Consider the following 17,877-nt stretch of genomic DNA (forward strand, 5'->3'; position numbering starts at 1 on the left):
TCAATCCCTTTTGATGATATGGCACAGAAGAGGTCAGTCCCTTATGCACAAGGTGGTCCAAAGGTCTACTCCTTTATGATTGTGATGATAATGGATCATGAAAGAGAATCTTTCTTCACATCTCCTTGGGTCCACAATCATGTCGGCCACCTAATTTGCAATTGACAGCACTTGATTTACTCCAATGATCCCCCATCATCTCATTACATTTCCTCTTTAATACTGATGATCTCACTATACTTATCTCAAGATCTTACAATGCTTGTCTCTATCTTTATATGATCCAGTCATGCATGTTCAAGTTAGGTTAACTACAAAGCTATAAACACAAGTTTAGCATCAGTTCCCAAACCTTAAAGCAACAAAACAAAGGACTTTGACTGAGATACCATGTGCACTAACTCTGACCAGCTTTGGTACATAATATGAACTTATGAAGATTAGGTTTTCCAACTCTTCCTCTCTGATTTCACAATAATAGTTCCAAAAGTCATCCTCTCTGCATTTAGTCAGCTTGTTTCATGCTCAAGGGTTTGTGGTACCACCTGAAGACTGGTAACAATTAGGTCTCACTTCAGGAGACATGATACATTGAAGTGTCCCCTTGAGGGGCAGCCAAAGGAGGGGCAGACAAAGGATAACTGTAATCAAAGGGAAATTATATAACTTAGCTGCTGGTGATACAACATACAGCACTGTTGTTTAATCTCATTCTAGGAACTTAAGTGTAGGTCAAATGGTAGCAGCTGAGGATTAAGCTTGTTGGTATTCTTTTCTTTTCTTTCTTCCTGTTGGTATTCATGTAGACCAACTTGATTCCAAATCAGTAAACAATTTGCCAACAGCTATTTTTTTTGTGTCTGCCTCTGTTAACTTAAATGTTTTGCTTAAGCTTGGAAGACACTCTTATTAGTTTTTGTTGTCAGTGTATTTTGCTTCCAAGCATCATTTACCTTCTTGAAGAAGTGTGTGATTATATTCATTATCTAAAGCTTCTAATTGAGTTGAGCTAAAGGTAAATGTTGTATTAACAGTTGTATTCTGCTTTATATATACCAAATCCAACATTTCCTACATTACTTTATGGTTTGATCAAATTGCAAGGAAGTAGGAGGGGTTTGTGTTGACCACTGCGGCCATTAGTTGCATCCAGTCTCTCAATATGGAAATTTGTGTCTACAGAAAAGCAAATTGTTGACTTCATTCTGACATGATTCATTTGGTCAATTAATAGAGATTGTATTTATTCTGGTTTGGTCATCTGAAAAATTTTGTTTTCTTAATCATCCATGTCAAAGCTGTGTTAGTCATTCCCAACCATTTCAACAACTAGAAAGGTCACTGGAGGAAAATAAAAATAAAAACATCATAATGAAAAATTGAAAATGACACATATTTCAGCATTTTGACTAATGGTTTATCAAGACAATGAAGAAAAATATTATCAATGAAAAGCCTTGACAAGTATCGAAAAGTATGCTGATTTATCAAAGATTTTATTCTGTATTAACAAAGTACCTAACACACAAGATCAATGTATAAGATCAAGATTTTATACATTGATGTGGACCAAATTTTATACTATGACACCGAAGCTTAACATACCAACATGATCATTTTATTCTCAACGTAGCATTATATGTCAAATTATCAAGTTTTTTTAAAGAGTAACATAGCATCATATAGTTAAAGAAATCATTTGAATTTCCAAGGATTTCATATAGTTAAGGAGTTAGTCTTCACAAATTTTGCAAAACAGCAAATCCACATGTAGATATTATTTTGCAGACAACATAAAAACCCTGTTCTTTTGCTTTGGATATTGGAAGCTGAGTTTTTCTTTTTTTGGTATTATACTCTGAGGTTTATTCTCACACATATGTCCACCTACATGTTGACTAACTAAACAAAAATTTTGATGTGTAGATATTTAATGGCATCATGAGAGATATATGAACAATTTTTTCCCAAAAAGTAAAAAGGAAGAATTTGTTTTCACAGTTGTCTTGAACATAAGAAAATGGTAGGGAAGGGTTCACATATGGGTGTAGATTGCCAAGCTTCTTTAACTAGTAGAAGGTTCATACTGCATCAACACACAAATTTGGGAACTGAATTGCACAGGATAAGGATGGACTGAAACTATGCCTTGTGGTGTCTTCTGAGCCACTCATTCACCATAACAAAATCCAAGGAACCCAATCAACTTACAATTTCTTGTATTCATAAGCATAAGTTGATCCAACAGTACTTTCATTTCTCACATTTAATCTGCAAAGAACAGAAGATTCAAGAATAAGTACATGACACTGAAAGTAGAGGTTTATCTAATTTATGATTGGTTATGATTTTCAAATGTTTACAGTTAAAATTAAAAAAATATATATTTCAGATAAGCAGAAACCATGGCAGACAGGGAACTGAGACAGTAAGATCATCTTCCAAGAGTAATCTTACTGCATGTCCGCTGACTTCATGCAGAATATTACTGTCTACCGAAAGCTAAACCAACTGTAAAAAGATGTCGGCCCTTGAAGCCTTTGGAAGGTGGCCAGTTCAATCACCATCCAATCAATCATTTCTTCCTCCCCACTCTACAATTGTACACTAAAGAGGTTGTTGAATTCTGTGAAGCCACCCATGCTGCAGGTGATGGCGATGGTGTCCCCAGAGGCAAGAACAGTGGATGGTCAAACTCACATGGCATCTGCTTTGTGGTAATGTATCTGTCCAAAGAATATGTAATAATCTTTTAGGCATCTGATGTTGGTTGTGAATTCTTTTTTCCTTTTTCTTGTTCTTGTAGCCACTGTTGCACCAAAACCATGTTCTTGACAGAACGGATGCCTTTAAAGAAATCAAAATGAATTGTACAAGTGGCAGATAGAAAAAATGCTCATGGAAATGTGGGAGGCTTGTGGGGTAGAGTTAAAACTACAGAACAGATAAATATATGAGCAAAAACAGAGAAAAAATGAGTAAATAATACTGCCAAAATGGACTGCAGCAACAGAGTGTGTTTGATAGATGGGGTAGAAACGTTGCGATCAAAACAGCTGGTACAGGTCAAGAAGCCACTGATTGACCTTATCAACACCCAACCATGTAGATCAACTCACTGCACATACCTACCTTATGTCTGCAACAGAGCACTGAACTCCATGTGACATGTTCGATACTTTGTACCAGCAAAAGTACTGCAATTTGTGGTTGTAAACTCATACATATCCGTGGCATTAGCTAAAACATCACATCAAAGAAACATTTTTTGGTGGATAGTAAGCCATTGATGCTCGACATTAGATGTTAACAAGGGCATGTTCAGAGGATGCGAAGCATTTATCGACTAAGTTGTCATGCCAAGGGACTCTCTACACCTTACTATTGGTAACAGCAATTGTCCTTGCTTGTAAGATCCATCCCTAATTTCAGCAATATGTCTTTTAGTTTGAGAAATTACTTGTGAGATGAAAAAGAAACTTAAAGAAGGTTTTAGTATGAGCACCAACATAATGTATTGGGATGATCTGAACCTATAATCTATGAGGTGCAGTAGAATAATGCAAGCAAAAGCTAACATTAAGAGATTTAGGTGGTTCACATTCTTCCAGCATCAAACTAGCTGTACACCTCTCTGATTAAGATTCCTTGAAGATCCTAAAGGGGATATGGCCTCTCTAATATATATTTATCAACCATTCATGCACAAGAATCAAAGGCTTCATACTTAATGCTGTTAAGAAGGTGCTTAGAGGAAGCTTCCTGGTGAAGTTCCAAGAAGTTCATGCATCAACCCTCCTAGTTAAGCTATATGTAACTTTCTATTAAAATAATTGAATTATGTGGTACTCTCTTTTCTTGTTTATGTTTCTAAAATGAAGGGTGCATACAAATGTAAACACTTTAATGGCATTATTATCAACTGCATTTTAAAGTTCACCAAGGATCCCAAATCTGTACTACCATGGCATGCATTTTTTATTTTATTTTATGATACAACCATTAAAGCGTGGACCATAAATTTGATGATATTATAATCACTAGCACCTTTTTTTATACTCTTCTTCTTCTTCTTCTCAATCCCAAGCATGCCTGTGAGTGATATTATTAGCTACTTGCACATGAGTTTGGAATCTCCAAAGCATCTTTATCATTGTTCTAGATTGGTGCCAATATCATTTTATGGCTGACGTAGATGGATATTTTAGAACACATTATATATCCATATATGTTGTAGCATAGGAAAGGTTATACATACAAGTGAATCTTGGAGTTGCAATTCTCATTGCTAAAAATTCTTTCTTGCAACCGAGGAGGTCTTCTCCCATTTCTATTAGATGCGTTTACTATTTCTTCTCTGATTGTGTGAGAACCAAACATGTCCTTCAAGAAAAAAAAAGGTAAAAAGACCATTTTTAGGGCCAACAAGTTAGAATCATATCTGATGTTTTTTAAGCTTAAATACCAAACGCACCATCAAGGAACAAACTGCGATGGATGTGGAAGCATCAACCTCTCCGTACTTGTTGTTCTGCCTACTTGCTTCTTCTTCTTCTGCACAACATAAAATAGCATTAATATTATCGCATCCAAGCTTTTGTCTTCGGTGACGTATTCACCGGCACATGACATCTGATACACAGCAGACATGTTAGGCGACACTTATCTTTATTTTCTCTCCGTGCTTCCCCTCCGAGCTTGAGACGGAACAGAGACAACCACTGTTTGCTGGCACTGGTCATGACCCCCACAGCCATGCGGACAAGCATGGCCGTCCTCTCGCGGTCACAAGGGAACACCTCACTCTGGGCTCCACGGACCCCACCGCAGCAGAGACAAAACAGAGGAGCAGGGCTTCTTGCTTCCTTCTCCTCGGCGGCATCAACCGTCTCGTCTCGCTTTGCGCGATTCGGGTTGTACGAGCCGGTCCGGCCTGATCCCGATACCGGACGAGCCGGCCGTCCCGGCGGTCCAGAAAAGGACCGACCGAGCTGGGTCCCGCGTGGGCCAGGTTCGGCCTCCAGCCCACGACGCACCTTCCCGGGAAATGAGTGCGCCCGGGCCCACCTTTCCCCACTCTCGCGCCTTAAATACAGCGAATTAAAGATTAAATTATTGTTTCTCTTTTTCTCTCTTTCCGCATAAAAGGGGGAATGTAACATAAGCAACCTTTTTTTTTACACGTACTTGTCCCCACCATATTACCTTCTTTTGATTGGCAAAAGGCATACCCCACCAATGGAATTGCAGGTAGATTCGTCGGGTAACTGTTACCAGTAGAAGAAGTATTTTCATATTCGGTCGGCAGTCCCATCGCCGTCACACGAGGACGCGCCGAATAATACGCGCCACGTCACCGAGGGACCTAATTAATTAACGATGGCCAATTCGAGGATTAAACCTAATCAGACCGCATAGTATATTTTATTTACGGCACGTGATGGTGGCCGCGTTCGACGTCGGCGTGGTGGCGGCCGCTTTATTCCTCGCGCACGATCACCCTCGCTCTCGCACTTATTCACAATCTTGCCACCGCAATCCTCTCGTTACACGTATGAAATGTGTTCCCTCGGCAAGCGGAAGCAGCGAATCGCAGGCTACGATTTAGAACTCCCCCGTTAAGCAGTTCTCGTGCATTGATCTTTGACGTATCTTAACATGCCACAAAAAAGAGTTGCCAGATTTAAAGCCTCAATGATTCGGGTTTTTGGAGGAGTTGGAGGTGAGCAATTAAGGAAGAACTGCACATATGTTACTGCTGTCACCAAACATGGCATGGTAGTTGTAATGACGAGGGCTAACACGCATAAAAAAGAACCCCCACTCCTTTGTCGACACGTGTCCACAAAAAAAATCTCCGATGATAGGTCACTTTCGCAAACAAAATCTCTTTCCCCAACCCGTTATTTCCGGTCTCACGGTTACCATTCTTGTCATAGGATGTTGGGCGGGCCCCGGAAAGGGGTGGAGTCGTGGTGCATTTAAGTGGTCGGAGTAATACGTAAAAGGGCCAGGTCGGGTCGGGCCGTGGTTCAATTGTCGACGAGCCCCTTCCCAACCGACAAAATTGCGCCAGGGGTCCTCCGACCGGACCGTGCTGTACTTTTCAGGCGATGTGACCGCAACGGGACGCGGTTAAGACTGTTACCCGGGGGTTCAAGACGAAAACGAGGACAAAAGCAGGGGCTAAACTGCTTATTATCTGCTAGTGGAACGAGGAAACGGAGGAGACGACCGTCTGACCGAGGGGGAATACTGCTTATTTTATCGACGCCCCTTCTCTCGTCTTCGTCGCTGCGACTTCTGCTTCTTTGGTCCCTCGCTTGTCGGGAGACGAACCCCTCAAAGGGCCGAAACCCTCGCGGTTCCGCTCCCCGCGCAGGGATCCTCCCCTCCTCGGTCCCCGCCACCCGGCCGCCTGATCACCGGACAGAATCGCCGGAACCCGGGGCCCCTGCCTTCGAACCGGCGCAGCTCGATTCGCGGAGACCGGGCTATCGGCCTGCCCCCCGATCTGGTACTCATGGAGAGCTCCCCGGCGCCGGCGGCCCGCGGGTGAGCGCCGGAGACGGTTGGTGGTGTGCTAGACGGAGTCTGGAAGATGAAGGCGGCGGCTCATGGAGCTGCGGCTCCGAATCCTTGCGAAGGTGAGTGTGGTTTCCAGCTGGTTTTTGCTGCTTTGACCGTTGATGGCGGGGAAGGGGGTTGACGGTTGTGGTGCTGGTGGTGGCAGGGGAGAGGAAGACGATAAACCCGGAGCTGTGGTATGCCTGCGCGGGGCCTCTGGTGACGGTGCCGCCGGTAGGGAGCCTCGTCGTCTACTTCCCCCAAGGGCACAGCGAGCAGGTAAAGAGACGAGGCTATTAATTTGCCACCGTGACCTCTCCTAGGATGTGCTGTGCATGAGTGTGGCAATTGGCTCCTGCGTTGCTTACGAGCGACCAGTCCTGTGGATGCGGAAAATACCTCCACTTTTTATGGTGGTTAGCGAAACCATCCTTTTGTGTACACTTCTTCTTGTTTTCTGGCCTGCAGACCATTCTTCACCTTTTGAACGGATTTGATTTATTTTACTTATATGGGCTCTGTGGCTTCTATTAGTGGGAACTGTTATTCTCCATACTCGGGAGATTTGCGGACAGCAGGAACTTTAGTGTGGTGCTCGATTCAAGAAATTTGGAAATATTATTTGCTTAATTTAAGGCCAATTGCAAATAAGAATCACTTAGGTTGCTTCTTGGTAGTTTTTGTTTCTTATCAAGTAAAAAAGTTCCTTTTTTTAAAATCTTCCTTCGCTGTTGTTATTTTTCTGCATAATCCTCAGATCTTCATTGCTCCATTTTTTGCCTTCAGTTTACTCTGTAACTTGTGTTTGGAAAGATGAAAAAACTAGTAAAATGAGTAATATATGCAAGTTCTCTTTGCGATTGTTGGCACATAGTGCTAGTCTTTTTCTTTCTGCAACATATTAGTAGCTTAAAACATAATAACCAATGTCTGAATTTGTGAAAGAGGAAAGTAGATTTTGGAAACTTTATCCTTTGGTACAGAACACAGTTGAAACAGTTTCTTTCTTATAATTATTGTGACTTGCATGTGAAATCAGGAAAAACAGATCATGTATATCATCCTCAGAACCTTCTGTTTGGATGGGCCAAGTTCGACTTTGACGATTGATGACCCTTGTTTCATGCAGTTTCGTCGCTGGAAGGCAACCTGATACACATAGATACTGTTTCCAAATAGGATGGACTATGGAGTGTCAGTGCCCATATTTTGTGCATTACCTATATTGGATGTGCATCAAATCCAAATTATATATGGTAATAGAAAACCTGTGTATGAATGTTTGGTGGCCTTTGTGTGAGTGCTAGAGAGTGACAACAAGGCAATTTATATATGCCAGAAAGCCATGTATCCATTCTCGATTTATATCAAACAAAGTATATATATTTCCATTTATTTCTGATCACCAGTTCTACTTCTTGTTTGAATCTAATTCTCATTCTTGCCTTTTTTCTTCACAAGACCACTCTACATGTTTGATAATGTTGGATCATGTAAATAAATCGACAGTGTTGGTTCTTATTAATAAATTTTAAAAATCAAATGACAAGTATGCCAGTGACGTTCATAAACTAAGCTGAAGATCTGATGTAGGTCCTTGCATAAACATTTGAAATAAACCTTGCTTCTGAATTTTCTTCTATTTTTTTGTTCAATTTTAGGTTCTGGTCTTTGTTTAAAACTTGGCTGAAGTTTGATGTGGATTGGGATTGGCAGTTACAATGAACACTGGATCCAAATTTGTCAATTAGCTTGAGGTTTCCTTTTTTTCTAAAAGATCTAGGCTATGTGTGTAAATGGGATTTCACTGCTGGCTTGTTGTGACTTGGTCAATGGATGAGCTACTTGGCATCTATTTTGAGCACTATGATGTGCCATCTTCTTATTATCCTAAGTAGGCAAAATTTCTACAATAAGAGAACAGATTTATATTCTTTGAATTTTGGAACATTTTACCTGTTAGACGAAAGTCCTCACTCAACTTGGGTAAATTTGGGTGAAATTGGTTTAATTATGGTGTTGATTGTCATTAAAACTAAACAATATTGATAATCCTCTATGATCTCTTAATTATAGTGTTGATTGCCATTAAAACTCAAAAATATTGGTTGTGAAGATTGATTGTATGCTTTCACTTACATAGCTTAAATTTTTAACTCATATTTGTTTTTTCAGGTTGCAGCTTCTATGCAAAGAGATATTGATGCTCATATTCCAAACTACCCAAATCTTCCATCAAAGTTGATATGTCTTCTTCACAATGTTACTCTGCATGTATGCCACCATTTATTGATATTCATTCCTTTTATACATGAAAATTATGATTGCATTCTACAGTGGGCTTTAACTTTCAAGTTTGGCTTTGTAATGTTTTAGGCGGATCCAGAGACAGATGAAGTTTATGCTCAGATGACTCTTCAGCCAGTCAACTCAGTGAGTCATCTTGTCTTTTTTATCACATAGATTTTAAAATGGCTAAAACGATGTGGCTAATCAGCTAGTAATTTGAGTTGGAGTTGCTCAGTACCCAAGTTATTCCATTTGCTTTGTATTCTATCCATCAGCAAATAGACATTAACCAAAACTAGAAAAGGACAAGACTGATTGCTACAAAAGTGTCATGGTACCTTTAGACCTATGGTATTTCTCCATGGTACGTGTGATGTTGCATAAGAGCTTCCAATCTCTTGATACTGACAAAGAGCTTTATCACGAAAAATGCTTTACCGCTTTACTCATAAATATATGGTTTTTCGTTTTTAGCCTCAAAGGTTGTATGGCTAATGCACTTTATATATCATGCATGTTACAGGACATTTCCTTCGCTTTTTTTGAGGAAAGATACTACTAACAGTTGACTCTCCCTCATAATTTTAAGCATTTTAGTCCTGCTGTATGCATTAGTTCTCCCTCCAAAATTATGTCAAGCCTACCATGAGTATGTACTTTACTTTATTTTTTTTAATGCAGTATGACAAGGAGGCACTGCAGGCATCAGAGCTTGCATTAAAACAAACCAGGCCACAAACGGAATTCTTTTGTAAAACACTTACTGCAAGTGATACAAGCACTCATGGAGGGTTCTCTGTGCCTCGTCGTGCTGCAGAGAAAATTTTTCCTCCTCTTGTAAGTAAATTCTGTAGTCATCTGTTACCTTTGCATGTGATATAGGCTTTTAATAGTTCACTAATGGTCCATAGTGCAAACCTTGTTTTTCTTGTGTAGGATTTTTCAATGCAGCCACCTGCTCAAGAATTAGAGGCCAGAGATTTGCATGACAATTTATGGACCTTCCGTCATATTTATCGAGGTAAGACACATGATTTTTACAGGTCTTTTATAGTTTAATATTCATGTCCAACTTTTTGATAAGAGTTGATATATTGTTACTATTAAGGTAATAGCAATTTTGTGTTAGAGGTTCTTTTTGACAATCCATTAAGGAAACTTAGTTAAGAGGCTAAATATCATGGCTTACTGAACATATGCTCAGCTTTTGCATTTATTATTAAACTTATATTCCTGAAAGGTCATGATCTTCTTTCTGTGAAATCTAGGCCAACCAAAAAGGCATTTGCTCACAACTGGTTGGAGCTTATTTGTGAGTGGAAAGAGGTTGTTTGCTGGTGATTCTGTCTTATTTATTAGGTAATGCCAATTTAATCTCTAAAATGTGCACCGATACCTTTATCATGTTTTCTTGTTTCCAGAATGGAAGTTATGAAGACATTATAAGGAAAAACTCAGTCAACGGTTTCAGAAGTGTTTTAGTTAAAATCTTATGGTTGTTCCTTTCAAGTTTTTTCACAACATAATACCAATTGCCACATTTTTCCTTCATTAATTTTTCTATCTGTATGTAACTGATGGTGGATGCTTAGACAAAAGATCAAGATCTTAGTCAAAGCTTATGTATTTCTCATTCACTACCTCATGTGCAGGGATCAAAAACAGCAGCTTCTTTTAGGTATTAGGCGTGCTAACAGGCAACCTACTAACATACAATCATCGGTCCTGTCAACTGATAGTATGCATATAGGCATTCTTGCTGCTGCTGCCCATGCTGCTGCCAATCATAGTCCATTCACCATATTTTACAACCCTAGGTACGTTATTTTCCATTCCTCAATGATCCACAGTTTTGGAGAAATTAGTTGTTAATTTTACATAAGATTTGTTCTATATTATAGTGATTAATTGACATCTTTCTGCAGGGCTAGTCCTTCGGAGTTTGTTATTCCTTTTGCGAAGTACCAGAAAGCAGTATATAGCAATCAAATATCCCTGGGTATGCGCTTCCGAATGATGTTCGAAACTGAAGAACTAGGAACTAGAAGGTAAAGAACTTGTTCATTAAGTTAACCACATCAAAATGGGATGTCTGATTGTATCAATGCTTCTTTGTAGCAAGGGTGTCAAGGTGGTCTGGTTAGAAAAGGCCATCTGCTGAGTTCACAATTTTTAGGCATTCAAGTGTGAGACTTTGAGAGTATAAGTGGTCTAGTTTAAGATTAATTTCTCCCAAAGACACTCAAACAGCATCAAATCATTCTTCTTTAAGAATAAAAGGAACAAAAGTTGCACTTCTCTAGTAATCAAGAATTCAAGATGCTGATGATGAAGTGGCAAATGACGGTGATATTTGAAAGGAAGAAATACAATTTAGGTGGACTAAAAGAGTAAAAGAATAAAGTAGAAAAGATAACAAGTAGGGAATAGAGTAACGAATTATAAATGAAGAAATTAAGGAAAAGAAATTGAAGAAGAGGATGGGAAAATAAAGCGGCATAGGGTTACTGTTGTAGTGAATATGACTGTTAAATGCCCCAACTCACATAGGAAACAAGGATGTATGTGATGAGTTCTTGGAGGAAACTGCTTGATTTTTCTAGGAGTTGGTTCACGATTATATGCTTTCTTCATTACAGTAAACTGCTCTTTAAATTTCACATGTGCAAACACCTTGAGTATGTGACTAACCACTATTCAGTTAGGCAACAAATTTCACAGTACCCTTCTGGTTTTGCTTTTCCACCGAAGTACTAAAGTTTCCTGTTTCTAAAATGACATACTTTCTCATTCAACTTAAACCCTTGATTTGTGCCACATCCCCAGAAAAATTCTCACTAGATCAAAAACGTAAAGTTGCTTTGAAATTTTGCAGGTACATGGGTACGATTACCGGTATCAGCGACTTAGATCCTGTAAGATGGAAAAACTCACAATGGCGAAATTTGCAGGTTGGTCTTTGAATATCAGTGATATGCATGCTATGGATTTTCCAAACGATTGAATCTTAAGCTTTTAGTCCAGTTAATGATTTGCATTGTTTAGTATTTTTTATTATCTCTTTTACAATTTCTTTCCTATTAATAGTATTTAGCATGCCTGACAGGTTGGTTGGGATGAGTCTGCAGCTGGTGAGAGGCGTAACAGGGTCTCTATATGGGAAATTGAGCCTGTGGTAGCTCCTTTCTTCATCTGCCCTCCGCCATTTTTCAGGAAGCGACCCAGACAACCAGGAATGCCAGGTACAATCTGATGCATAGTACATGAACAGCAATATCTCCTTCTAAATGATTTAGATCATTGCAGAACATTCTTGTCGGAAGCTACTTTTCCTAGTAAATTTGAAACAAGATGCAGCATATCCTCACAAGCTTTTTCTACAAAATATTGAAGTGCTTGGCATGAAAAGGGAGTGGCTAAAACTGTAACATAAATAACAAAAATTCATGATTTGGAAAAAGCTGGCAAAGAACTGAGCAGAAACCCAGGGCTCTAGATAGTGGGGAGAATCTTGGTGATGATTGCAGATGAATCTTGATTTGCGGAACTTGGAACTAGGATATTGAGCTAGATTTTGATATTTTATAGTTTTAGTTGTAAAATGTTTTAGTATGCTGAATTGGCAGTTGATGTTGCAGATGATGAATCATCAGAAATGGAAAATCTTTTTAAGAGGGCAATGCCTTGGCTTGGGGAGGAGATCTGCATAAAGGATTCTCAAACCCAGAATACTATAATGCCAGGTTTAAGTTTAGTGCAGTGGATGAACATGCAACAGAATCCATCACTTGCTAACCAAACCCTGCAGACAGAATATTTGCGCTCTCTTACAGGACCTGTTATGCAAAACCTTGGCCCAACTGATATTTCAAGGCAGTTGGGTTTGCAAGCTCAAATGTTGCAGCAGAATAATATACAGTTCAACACCGGTAGACTGCCTCAACAAGGCCAACAAGTTGATGAACATGCTAAGGTGTCGGTTCCGCTGAATCAAGTAAGTGCTGTTAGTAGAGCCCCACAACAAATGCAAGATCCATCTATGCAGCAGAAGCAGCAATTGGTCAACCAAGCATTACCAGTGAATCAGACACAGAACAATATCATACAGCCTCAAGCTTTAGTCCAGACTCAAGTGCAGCCACAGCAGCAACAGCAGCAGCAGCCGCCAATGATTCAGAACAATCAGCTATTACAAACTAGCATCCAACAGAATCAACAACAACATCCTCAGCAACTGCTTCTGCAACATCAGCAGCAGCTTCAGCAGCAGCAACTTCAACAGCAGCCGCAGCAGCAATTTCAGCAACAATATCAGCAAGCACAAAGTAGGATGCCAGTTAAGCTTCCTGGTCAAGTGAATCAACAGTTATCTGACCAACAGATTCAGTTGCAGTTGCTACAAAAACTCCAGCAGCAGCAACAACAGCAGCAATCATTGTTTTCACAGCCGAGAACACAACAACCTCAACTTCCCCAAGTTCAGGAATACCAGAGAACTCTCCCAGATGTACCACAGCAGTTATCAAACTCACATTCACTACTTCAGCAATCAGTGATCCCTCAACAATGTGCAAAGCCTACTTCACAGTCTGTGAGGCTGCCACAGCCCTTGCAGAACCAGTCACAGCAAAAGCCTCAGCAGCCGCAAGTTCTAATCAGTGATCTGCCTGGAGCACTCTTTCCTGCCACACCAGCAACCATTATCACAGCTAGTGGCAACCCTTTACTAGCTGCTGGAGGGGCACAGTCAGGAGTTACAGATGACATCCCGTCTTGCTCCACATCACCTTCAGCAAACAACGGAACGATTCTTCCCCATGCAATCTTAAATAGAAATGAACATCGTAATCCAATGTCAACAGAAAAGACATCTAAGTCAGTCATTACAATGCTTGGCCCCAACTCATTCGAAGCAGTTGCAGCAAATCCTGGCATCCCGAAGGAGCTTCCAAAAGTTGTACATAATGTGAAGCCTTCAATCCCAATTTCCAAGATGCAAAATCAGGGTATTGTTGCCCCTCAGACATATGTAAGCAACACAGCTCAAATGGATTACTTGGACACAATCTCCTCAGCAACTTCTGTGTGCCTATCTCAGACTGATGGAGCTTTAAATCAAAACTTCCCTCTCTCTTCATTCAATCAGCCATCACTTCTCCGAGATGCACCTCCAGATGGTGATGTACCAGGAGCAGACCCAAGAAATAATGTCCTTTTTGGAGTTAACATAGAGGGTTCGATGGGGATACCTTTGGCTACTGATACTTTGCTGGTTAATAACATTGATTCAGGAAAGTATCAGAATCATATCCCTGGAGATTTAGTTGCCAATTACAATACCTCAAAAGATGCTCAGCAAGAGCTATCATCATCCATGGTTTCACAATCATTTGGAGTTCCGGACATGGCATTTAATTCTATTGACTCAACAATTAATGATAGTGCTTTATTAAATAGGAATTCCTTTGCACCGGCACCGCCGCCACCCCTTCAACGTATGCGCACTTACACCAAGGTTCGTGGTCTCAACTTGAAGCTATGATATTTGTTTTGTCCAGCATTATCATGTGCCAAATTAATTTCTCTGCTAAATATAGGGAAATCTTTAATCAACTTTGTTGTTTTTGCTTTATCACCCAAGAGTAAAGTGATTTATATTACCTGCAGAAGAAATGCTTAGTAAGCCCAACCTAAAGCATCTTGTAATATATAGCATAAAAAGTGAAGCAAATAATACCATCATATTGTGAATTATCCTTGAAAAGTATAGCTTGCTGCAATAATTTCCAAATACTAATCAATTTCATAGCTACACATATTGAAATATATATTGCATCAATATAACATGATCCAAATGCATAAGCTTATTTATCTCATTGACTACACTGTAGGCATGAAAATTATCATGCATAGGGTAAGTTCCATGAGCTTAGAAATAAGTGTTGGAACTCATGGGATAAGTTAGCTAGTAATGGATGTAGAAATAATCCCATTTTTTTGCAGTACCATAAGATTAAAACAGGATCCACCATGTTAAGCAAGACGGGCAAGTTTATGAAATAGCATAGATATTTTTCTTATTTCTTAATGTATGCTTCTTGATAATATTAAAGCTTGCTGTTTTCAATCTTCCTCTCTCGTGTCCTAATTTATGATATTTCTTATAGGTGTACAAGCGTGGAGCAGTTGGCAGATCTATAGATATTGCACGTTATTCAGGCTATGATGAACTGAAACATGATCTTGCACGGATGTTCAGCATAGAGGGACAACTGGAAGATCGTCAGAGAATTGGCTGGAAGCTAGTTTATGTAGATCATGAGAATGATGTTCTACTTGTTGGGGATGACCCATGGGAGTAAGTTACAGCATGAATTTAATCATTTTAAGAAGTCTTAATTTTTTGGATTAAAGAAAAAATTGCCAATATTCTTTAGGAATACTGAAGATGACAAACATGCTTATTAGTGCGTAAAGGATCCAGAAACTTCTGTTGTCATTTGTTGTGGAGTCACTATCTAGGATGATATTTATGTTTTCCCACTTTATTCTTCTGAAAGGAACATGGATGATAACACAACCCATGTAGGCACTACCATAATTGAAGTATTTATCATATCTCCTCAAAGAAAAATGACAACATATTACAGGACTTCTGAAAACAATTAAGAAAAATTCCAAGTCTTTCCAGGATGATTAGATATTTGTGTTTTCCTGACTTTGTGTAATAATAAGCAAAGTATACGAGGTTCCAAATAGACAAAGTCCTCTTAGTGATCCAAGTGCTGCACCCAAAAAGATATTTTGTTATTTACAATTGAGATAATGATTCAAGTAAAGAAATGCATGAGAAAAATTTAATGATAGCAAACAGGAGGATAAGCAAAAAGACTACTAAGTACCGATGTTATGAAGACTTGGTTCTTATGCGATTTTGTTCATGTCTTTCACATTTGCAATGCAATAGGTTAATTACTAAGCCATCATAGCAGAAAGATTGTCTATGTTCTAACAAAGCATGATCACTCCTAATGTGCAGGGAGTTTGTTAACTGTGTTCGGTGCATCAAAATACTGTCCCCGCAAGAAGTCCAACAAATGAGCTTGGATGTTGATCTGGGAAATAACAACCTCCCAAATCAGGCTTGTAGCAGCTCAGATGGTGGAAATGTCTGGAGGGGCCATTGTGATCAGAACTCAGGCAACCCCTCTGCAGGATCATATGATCATTTTGAATGATGTAGCTGGTCATGCAGTGAAAGTGGTTTTGGCCTTTCAGCCTTCATTAGCCAAGGCCATTTCTTTTTACTTACCTGCCTTTTCCTGATGAAGGTTGTGTACCAAGTGATGTGAGGACCAGAAGTCTCAAACCTCCAAACTGCACAACTGACCATGGAACACCAATATGTAAAATTATGTGCAGCTCCACAAGGATGAAAGTTCCACGATTTGCTAATGAAGATGGGAATTGTAGTCATGAAATATCCAAATCGAGGGAACTGGTAGGATCCTGTCAGGAGCTGCAGGCTTTTGTTGTTGTAGGTTTTGTACTTGGTTAATTTCAGTTCCACTCTTCTGGTAGTGAATAGCCTCCAGATTTTTCTACTATGTACATGTGTAATATCACAAAAGAAAACTGGAGAAATGAGCTGATCTACTTGGTGGTTTTGTAGAGCACGCATACCGCCATGAATGTCTTTAATGTAATTGTAGCTTATTTTACCCTGTTGTGATCTGAACTTTATGCTTGTTAAGCTTTATCCTGTGGCTTGGCAGAAAGAAGACAACCATCTGTTGCTCATTCCAGGTGAGAAACTGGTAAGATCTTAATGTTGCATGACTTGGTGCTGCTTCACACTGTTGGAAACATAGGAATCATTCAGTTTTCAATCTTGAAGTAGTGTTTGCACCAAAAAGCCAAGTTCTTGTGATATAATTTGGACAAACTGCAAGATCCACAGAGAGAACAGTTTGATAGGCTAGATGATCTGAACTGCTAGGCTTCAGCTCAGTCCAATGAGAGGGATAATGTGTTCTTGTGATATCATATCCAGGTAAAGCAAATAAATTATGGTTCCTAGCAAATGTCTTTGATATTTCCTGCCAACCAAATACAACACTGCTGTGGGTACATGAACAAACGTCTAGTTGATATGAGTTGTATTCTCATCTTCTTGCTGCATCAATAATATCCTTTAGAGGCATGAAGTTGAGTTGTCTTGGGAGGGAGAAGGGGAGAATGCATGCCAAAGGCTATCTATATATATATATATGCCATTTTTTTATTTTTTAAAGAATAAATAACAAAGAGAGGATAGAATTCATAGGATCTTGTAATAAATTATCAAAAGTTTAACCCTTCTATTATTTACATACATCTATGTGTCACCGTATTCTTTCAAGTTATATGTGAACCAAATCAAAAGGTGAGTTGTTTATATCAAAAAGAAATACTTAATACATACTAGATGACATTCTTATCATACACAAATCATTCAATCATTAAAATATTATATATATATATATATGTCTAAAATGATAAAAGGATTGATATTTAACTTAAAGAATACAATATCTCAAATAGATTCGTATCGTATCATATTTATCGACGTGAGTATCCTTTGAAACATGGATCATCATTGAGCCGATTCTAACCTCTTAGTTTTCTTTTGCTTTTGGTTGTCTCATCACCACAATTCAATTCAATTTTCTTAGACTCGTTACTTAGGTTCTAAATTGATGTTTTTCTTTTTCTAAATTACATCATATTCGAGCAATTAGGTTTGTCAGTCAGACCGAATTAATTTGCTTCATCAAAATATTTTACACTGATTCGATCTAATTAAACTCGAACTGAATGCAATCAAATCTCTTTAATTATATTTATCTTTTAGTTGATACAAATTAGGAGATGGCTGAAATGACAATCTCACCCATCTCATCGGGTAGCAGTTTTGGCCCAATTTGAGGCCCAATATAATTTAATGAGCTCAGCCCATTACTATGTCTATAAGCCCATTAA

The 17,877-nt window shown here is 39.0% G+C and overlaps 1 protein-coding gene and 1 long non-coding RNA gene across 4 annotated transcripts; one reads left to right on the forward strand and one right to left on the reverse strand.

Moving 5' to 3' along the window:
• Positions 1-2,011: 2,011 nt before the first annotated feature.
• On the reverse strand, positions 2,012-4,884 carry LOC135633152 (uncharacterized). 2 transcript variants are annotated; one of them, XR_010494918.1, is made up of 3 exons: positions 4,475-4,884; positions 4,259-4,383; positions 2,012-2,271 (listed from the first exon to the last, which is right to left on the reverse strand). It is a non-coding gene; the product is annotated as an uncharacterized LOC135633152 (long non-coding RNA). The 2 variants fall into 2 exon arrangements; XR_010494919.1 differs by lacking the exon at positions 2,012-2,271 and adding an exon at positions 2,473-2,726.
• Positions 4,885-6,238: 1,354 nt separating this feature from the next.
• Positions 6,239-16,577, forward strand: LOC103976858 (auxin response factor 19). 2 transcript variants are annotated; one of them, XM_009392190.3, is made up of 14 exons: positions 6,239-6,647; positions 6,734-6,846; positions 8,743-8,841; positions 8,944-9,000; positions 9,538-9,693; positions 9,793-9,877; positions 10,125-10,215; positions 10,509-10,673; positions 10,782-10,904; positions 11,732-11,807; positions 11,963-12,098; positions 12,495-14,371; positions 15,024-15,214; positions 15,896-16,577. In XM_009392190.3, exons 1-14 carry the CDS (start codon positions 6,602-6,604, stop codon positions 16,092-16,094), a joined length of 3,414 nt encoding a protein of 1,137 aa, XP_009390465.2. In that variant the 5' UTR covers positions 6,239-6,601; the 3' UTR covers positions 16,095-16,577. The 2 variants fall into 2 exon arrangements, with proteins under 2 accessions (XP_009390465.2, XP_009390467.2); XM_009392192.3 differs by lacking the exons at positions 6,239-6,647; positions 6,734-6,846; positions 8,743-8,841; positions 8,944-9,000; positions 10,125-10,215 and having other exon boundaries at positions 9,556-9,693.
• The last annotated feature ends 1,300 nt before the right edge of the window (positions 16,578-17,877 follow it).

This window comes from Musa acuminata, chromosome BXJ3-3, assembly GCF_036884655.1.
Source record: "Musa acuminata AAA Group cultivar baxijiao chromosome BXJ3-3, Cavendish_Baxijiao_AAA, whole genome shotgun sequence".
NCBI lineage: Eukaryota > Viridiplantae > Streptophyta > Magnoliopsida > Zingiberales > Musaceae > Musa > Musa acuminata.

Excerpts from the sequence above, each read along its gene's own strand:
- LOC103976858 (XM_009392190.3), top strand. The coding sequence starts at position 6,602 with ATGAAGGCGGCGGCTCATGGAGCTGCGGCTCCGAATCCTTGCGAAG. Across the intron at positions 6,648-6,733 it reads GGCTCCGAATCCTTGCGAAG|GGGAGAGGAAGACGATAAAC; the intron begins GTGAGTGTGGTT and ends TGGTGGTGGCAG. Across the intron at positions 8,842-8,943 it reads TTCACAATGTTACTCTGCAT|GCGGATCCAGAGACAGATGA; the intron begins GTATGCCACCAT and ends GTAATGTTTTAG.